The sequence below is a fragment of the Oncorhynchus masou genome, chromosome 23 (assembly GCF_036934945.1).
Source record: "Oncorhynchus masou masou isolate Uvic2021 chromosome 23, UVic_Omas_1.1, whole genome shotgun sequence".
Taxonomy (NCBI): domain Eukaryota; kingdom Metazoa; phylum Chordata; class Actinopteri; order Salmoniformes; family Salmonidae; genus Oncorhynchus; species Oncorhynchus masou.
The window spans coordinates 2,603,117-2,610,101 of NC_088234.1; the positions used below are offsets into that span (position 1 = coordinate 2,603,117).

At 46.4% G+C, this 6,985-nt stretch overlaps 1 protein-coding gene across 3 annotated transcripts in view; it reads right to left on the minus strand.

The window, feature by feature from the left end:
* The window catches only part of LOC135509870 (Fc receptor-like protein 5), a 69,346-nt gene extending 64,343 nt beyond the window's left edge, over positions 1 to 5,003 (minus strand). For all 3 annotated transcript variants that reach the window (XM_064930704.1, XM_064930703.1, XM_064930702.1), the window contains exon 1: positions 4,944 to 5,003. In XM_064930704.1, the coding sequence (XP_064786776.1) occupies positions 4,944 to 4,968 (25 nt within the window). In that variant the 5' untranslated portion in view covers positions 4,969 to 5,003. The remainder of the gene's footprint in view (positions 1 to 4,943) is intronic.
* Between the last annotated feature and the right edge of the window lie 1,982 nt (positions 5,004 to 6,985).

Here is a 6,985-nt window from a genome sequence, read left to right on the forward strand (position 1 = left end):
CTACATAGCCGTCTTTGTATCTAAGACAATTGTGTAGTCTAGAGCGATTTTCTAGGTTAGCTGGCCAGCTATTGTCGTTCTTCTAACGTAGCTAGCCAGCTAGCCCCGAATAGCAGCACTGTAGTAACTATTACAGTACAACGGTTTGTTTTGTTTGATCGTAGCTAGCTAGCTACATAGCCGTCTTTGTATCTAAGACAATTGTGTAGCCTAGAGCGATTTTCTAGGTTAGCTGGCCAGCTATTGTCGTTCTTGTAACGTAGCTAGCCAGCTAGCCCCCGAATAGCAGCACTGTAGTAACTATTACAGTACAACGGTTTGTTTTGTTTGATCGTAGCTAGCTAGCTACATAGCCGTCTTTGTATCTAAGACAATTGTGTAGCCTAGAGCGATTTTCTAGGTTAGCTAGCCAGCTATTGTCGTTCTTTTAAAGTAACGTAACGCAATTAACCTGCTAGCTAGCCAGCTAGCCCCGAATAGCAGCACTGTAGAAACTATTACACTCGACGGAACGACTTGATTAGTGTAGTGTCAACATCGCAGCCACTACCAGCTAGCCTACTCCAGCAGTACTGTATCATTTCAATCATTTTAGTCAATAAGATTCTTGCTACGTAAGCTTAACTTTCTGAACATTCGAGACGTGTAGTCCACTTGTCATTCCAATCTCCTTTGCATTAGCGTAGCCTCTTCTGTACCCTGTTAACTATGTGTCTATCTATCCCTGTTCTCTCCTCTCTGCACAGACCATACAAACGCTCCACACCGCGTGGCCGCGGCCACCCTAATCTGGTGGTCCCAGCGCGCACGACCCACGTGGAGTTCCTGGTCTCCGGTAGCCTCTGGAACTGCCGATCTGCGGCCAACAAGGCAGAGTTCATCTCAGCCTATGCCTCCCTCCAGTCCCTCGACTTCCTGGCACTGACGGAAACATGGATCACCACAGATAACACTGCTACTCCTACTGCTCTCTCTTCGTCCGCCCACGTGTTCTCGCACACCCCGAGAGCTTCTGGTCAGCGGGGTGGTGGCACCGGGATCCTCATCTCTCCCAAGTGGTCATTCTCTCTCTCTCCCCTTACCCATCTATCTATCGCCTCCTTTGAATTCCATGCTGTCACAGTTACCAGCCCTTTCAAGCTTAACATCCTTATCATTTATCGCCCTCCAGGTTCCCTCGGAGAGTTCATCAATGAGCTTGATGCCTTGATAAGCTCCTTTCCTGAGGACGGCTCACCTCTCACAGTCCTGGGCGACTTTAACCTCCCCACGTCTACCTTTGACTCATTCCTCTCTGCCTCCTTCTTTCCACTCCTCTCCTCTTTTGACCTCACCCTCTCACCTTCCCCCCCTACTCACAAGGCAGGCAATACGCTCGACCTCATCTTTACTAGATGCTGTTCTTCCACTAACCTCACTGCAACTCCCCTCCAAGTCTCCGACCACTACCTTGTATCCTTTTCCCTCTCGCTCTCATCCAACACTTCCCACACTGCCCCTACTCGGATGGTATCGCGCCGTCCCAACCTTCGCTCTCTCTCCCCCGCTACTCTTTCCTCTTCCATCCTATCATCTCTTCCCTCTGCTCATACCTTCTCCAACCTTTCTCCTGATTCTGCCTCCTAAACCCTCCTCACTTCCCTTTCTGCATCCTTTGACTCTCTATGTCCCCTATCCTCCAGGCCGGCTCGGTCCTCCCCTCCCGCTCCGTGGCTCGATGACTCATTGCGAGCTCACAGAACAGAGCTCCGGGCAGCTGAGCGGAAATGGAGGATAACTCGCCTCCCTGCGGACCTGGCATCCTTTCACTCCCTCCTCTCTACATTTTCCTCCTCTGTCTCTGCTGCTAAAGCCACTTTCTACCACTCTAAATTCCAAGCATCTGCCTCTAACCCTAGGAAGCTCTTTGCCACCTTCTCCTCCCTCCTGAATCCTCCTCCCCCTCCCCCCTCCTCCCTCTCTGCAGATGACTTCGTCAACCATTTTGAAAAGAAGGTCGACGACATCCGATCCTCGTTTGCTAAGTCAAACGACACCGCTGGTTCTGCTCACACTGCCCTACCCTGTGCTCTGACCTCTTTCTCCCCTCTCTCTCCAGATGAAATCTCGCTTCTTGTGACGGCCGGCCGCCCAACAACCTGCCCGCTCGACCCTATCCCCTCCTCTCTTCTCCAGACCATTTCCGGGGACCTTCTCCCTTACCTCACCTCGCTCATCAACTCATCCCTGACCGCTGGCTACGTCCCTTCCGTCTTCAAGAGAGCGAGAGTTGCACCCCTTCTGAAAAAACCTACACTCGATCCCTCCGATGTCAACAACTACAGACCAGTATCCCTTCTTTCTTTTCTCTCCAAAACTCTTGAACGTGCCGTCCTTGGCCAGCTCTCCCGCTATCTCTCTCAGAATGACCTTCTTGATCCAAATCAGTCAGGTTTCAAGACTAGTCATTCAACTGAGACTGCTCTTCTCTGCATCACGGAGGCGCTCCGCACTGCTAAAGCTAACTCTCTCTCCTCTGCTCTCATCCTTCTAGACCTATCGGCTGCCTTCGATACTGTGAACCATCAGATCCTCCTCTCCACCCTCTCCGAGTTGGGCATCTCCGGCGGGGCCCACGCTTGGATCGCGTCCTACCTGACAGGTCGCTCCTACCAGGTGGCGTGGCGAGAATCTGTCTCCTCGCCACGCGCTCTCACCACTGGTGTCCCCCAGGGCTCTGTTCTAGGCCCTCTCCTATTCTCGCTATACACCAAGTCACTTGGCTCTGTCATAACCTCACATGGTCTCTCCTATCATTGCTATGCAGACGACACACAATTAATCTTCTCCTTTCCCCCTTCTGATGACCAGGTGGCGAATCGCATCTCTGCATGTCTGGCAGACATATCAGTGTGGATGACGGATCACCACCTCAAGCTGAACCTCGGCAAGACGGAGCTGCTCTTCCTCCCGGGGAAGGACTGCCCGTTCCATGATCTCGCCATCACGGTTGACAACTCCATTGTGTCCTCCTCCCAGAGCGCTAAGAACCTTGGCGTGATCCTGGACAACACCCTGTCGTTCTCAACCAACATCATGGCGGTGGCCCGTTCCTGTAGGTTCATGCTCTACAACATCCGCAGAGTACGACCCTGCCTCACACAGGAAGCGGCGCAGGTCCTAATCCAGGCACTTGTCATCTCCCGTCTGGATTACTGCAACTCGCTGTTGGCTGGGCTCCCTGCCTGTGCCATTAAACCCCTACAACTCATCCAGAACGCCGCAGCCCGTCTGGTGTTCAACCTTCCCAAGTTCTCTCACGTCACCCCGCTCCTCCGCTCTCTCCACTGGCTTCCAGTTGAAGCTCGCATCCGCTACAAGACCATGGTGCTTGCCTACGGAGCTGTGAGGGGAACGGCACCGCAGTACCTCCAGGCTCTGATCAGGCCCTACACCCAAGCAAGGGCACTGCGTTCATCCACCTCTGGCCTGCTCGCCTCCCTACCATTGAGGAAGTACAGTTCCCGCTCAGCCCAGTCAAAACTGTTCGCTGCTCTGGCCCCCCAATGGTGGAACAAACTCCCTCACGACGCCAGGACAGCGGAGTCAATCACCACCTTCCGGAGACACCTGAAACCCCACCTCTTCAAGGAATACCTAGGATAGGATAAGTAATCCTTCTCACCACCCCCCCCTTAATGATTTAGATGCACTATTGTAAAGTGGCTGTTCCACTGGATGTCAGAAGGTGAATTCACCAATTTGTAAGTCGCTCTGGATAAGAGCGTCTGCTAAATGACTTAAATGTAAATGTAACATACAAACACAGAGCACAGAACTGAGGGAAACTAAGGGTTTAAATACAATCAGGGAAAACGAGGCACAGGTGCAAATAATAATGGGGAACAAGGGAAAAAACATAAGGTCAAAAAGCACAATGGGGGCATCTAGTGACCAAAACCCAGAACAACCCTGGCCAAATCCTGACAGGTACTGTATACAGACAGGTGTAGTAGTACTACAGTATATAAATAGGTGTAGTAGTACTACTGTATACAGACAGGTGTAGTAGTACTACTGTATACAGACAGGTGTAGTAGTACTGTATACAGACAGGTGTAGTAGTACTACTGTATATAGACAGGTGTAGTAGTAGTACTGTATACAGACAGGTGCAGTAGTATACTGTATACAGACAGGTGCAGTAGTAGTACTGTATACAGACAGGTGCAGTAGTAGTACTGTATTCAGACAGGTGTAGTAGTACTACTGTATATAGACAGGTGTAGTAGTACAGGCTACATTCAATATTTTATCAAATATTGTTTAGATGAAATATAAGAAAATATTTTTAAAAGACAAAATGAAGAATAAAATAGCTTAATCTAAAACAATTCTATATATTAGTAGAACCCCCCCCCCACTCACCTTTTCAGAGGAGATATTAAACTATATAGATATTAAACTATATAAATATATATTAAACTATATAGATATGAAACCATATCGATATTAAACCATATAGATATTAAACCATATATATATTAAACTATATAGATATGAAACCATATCGATATTAAACCATATAGATATTAAAATATATAGATATTAAACTATATAGATATTAAACTATATAGATATTAAACTATATAGATATTAAACTATATAGATAACAAACCATATATTTATTAAACTATATAGATATTACACCATATAGATATTAAACTATATAGATACCAAACTATACAGAAATTAAACCATATAGATATTAAACCATATAGATATTAAACCATTTAGATAATATACTATATACTATATAGATTTTAAACCACATATATATTAAACCATATAGATAATATACTATATAGATTTTAAACCACATATATATTAAACCATATAGATACTAAAGTATATAGATATTAAACCGTATAGATCATAAATCATATATATAATATTAAACTCACAGAGTAGAAGACAGGTCCGTTCCATCTCAACTGGTCGATCACCAACTCGCTCTAAACTCTTGTAACTTGTAGCCTGTCAATCCCCCACCCCACCCCATTCCACACCACCCCACTCATCTACACTTCCTATTTGCTGAGAATGACTGAGAGGTGTGAAAGATGTGTGTGACAGAGAAGAGAGAGAGAAGACAGACAGACAGACAGACAGACAGACAGACAGACAGACAGACAGACAGACAGACAGACAGAGACAGACTGACAGACAGACAGACAGACTGACAGACAGACAGACAGACAGACAGAGGATACTACCCTTCACAACATAACCTAGATAGATAGATAGAGAGAGATACAGAGAGATACAGAGAGAGAGGGAGAGACAGAGAGAGACAGAGAGTTACAGAGAGAGAGATACAAGGAAGCGATTCCCCTTCCATATCAAAGACATCACCTACAGAGAGATGAACCTGGAGAAGAGTCCCCAAAGCAAGCTGGTCCTGGGGCTCTGTTCACAAACACACAGACCCCACAAAGAGATGAACCTGAAGAAGAGTCCCCTAAGCAAGATGGTCCTGGGGCTCAGTTCACAAACACAAACAGACTCCACAGAGCCCCAGGACAGCAGCACAATTAGACCCAACCAAATCATGAGAAAACAAAAAGATAATTACTTGACACATTGGAAAGAATTAACAAAAAAACAGAGCAAACTAGAATGCTATTTGGCCCTACACAGAGAGTACACAGTGGCAGAATACCTGACCACTGTGACTGACCCAAAATTAACGAAAGCTTTGACTATGTACAGACTCAGTGAGCATAGCCTTGCTATTGAGAAAGGCCGCTGTAGGCAGACATGGCTCTCAAGAAAAGACAGGCTATGTGCTCACTGCCCACAAAATTAGGTGGAAACTGAGCTGCACTTCCTAACCTTCCTAACCTCCTGCCCAATGTATGACCATATCAGAGAGACATATTTCCCTCAGATTACACAGATCCACAAAGAATTCGAAAACTAATCCAATTTTGATAAACTCCCATATCTACTGGGTGAAATTCCACAGTGTGCCATCAGAGCAGCAAGATTTGTGACCTGTTGCCCCGAGAAAAGGGCAACCAGTGAAGAACACGCACCATTGTAAATACAACCCATATTTATGCTTATTTATTGTATCTTGTGTTCTTTAACCATTTGTACATTGTTAAAACACTGTATATATATATATATATATATATATATATATATATATATATATATATATTTATAATATGACATTTGTAATGTCTTTATTGTTTTGACATTTCTGTATGTGTAATGTTAACTGTTAATATATATTTTTTATTTCACTTTTGTATATTATCTACCTCACTTGCTTTGGCAATGTTAACACATGTTTCCCATGCCAATAAAGCCCCTTGAATTGAATTGAATTGAATTGAGAGAGAGAAAGAGAGAGAGACAGAGAGCGAGACCCCCAGCGGAGTCAACCTCCCAGCACAGATTACCACTCCCTCATTGAAATGAAGGACAAATTCACCCAGCTGGAGATAAGGCAGGTGGAGCTGGAACAGCAGGTGATTACACTTCAGTCAGCACAGACCCAGACAACAGCCAAGCACAACAACAGCCCCTTAACCAGACCAGGAGAGCTGGAGGTGGACAGAGACATATCTGCACTTTGGACAGTGGTGAGACAAATACAACAGAAGAAAGAGGAGCAGAACAGGCAACTAGAGGAGAGTATCAGACTGCTGGTGGAGGAGAGGTTGAGGGGGATGGAGGAGAGAGTGAGGGGGATGGAGGAGAGGGTGAGGGGGATGGAGGAGAGGTTGAGTGGGACGGCGTGTGACAGAGAGCAACCCAGTAGAGAGGTGGCCACCCCCACAGAGAAGCAAGCAGAACAGCCCACCTCAGCACCCAACAAAAGTCTCGACACAACAGCAGAACAGACAAATGAAGAACCCCAAGCCCGCCGGCTCTCACCCCCTCTGAGCACCCCCCCTGTCAGCCACCCTGATAGCCCTTCTGATAACCCCTCCAC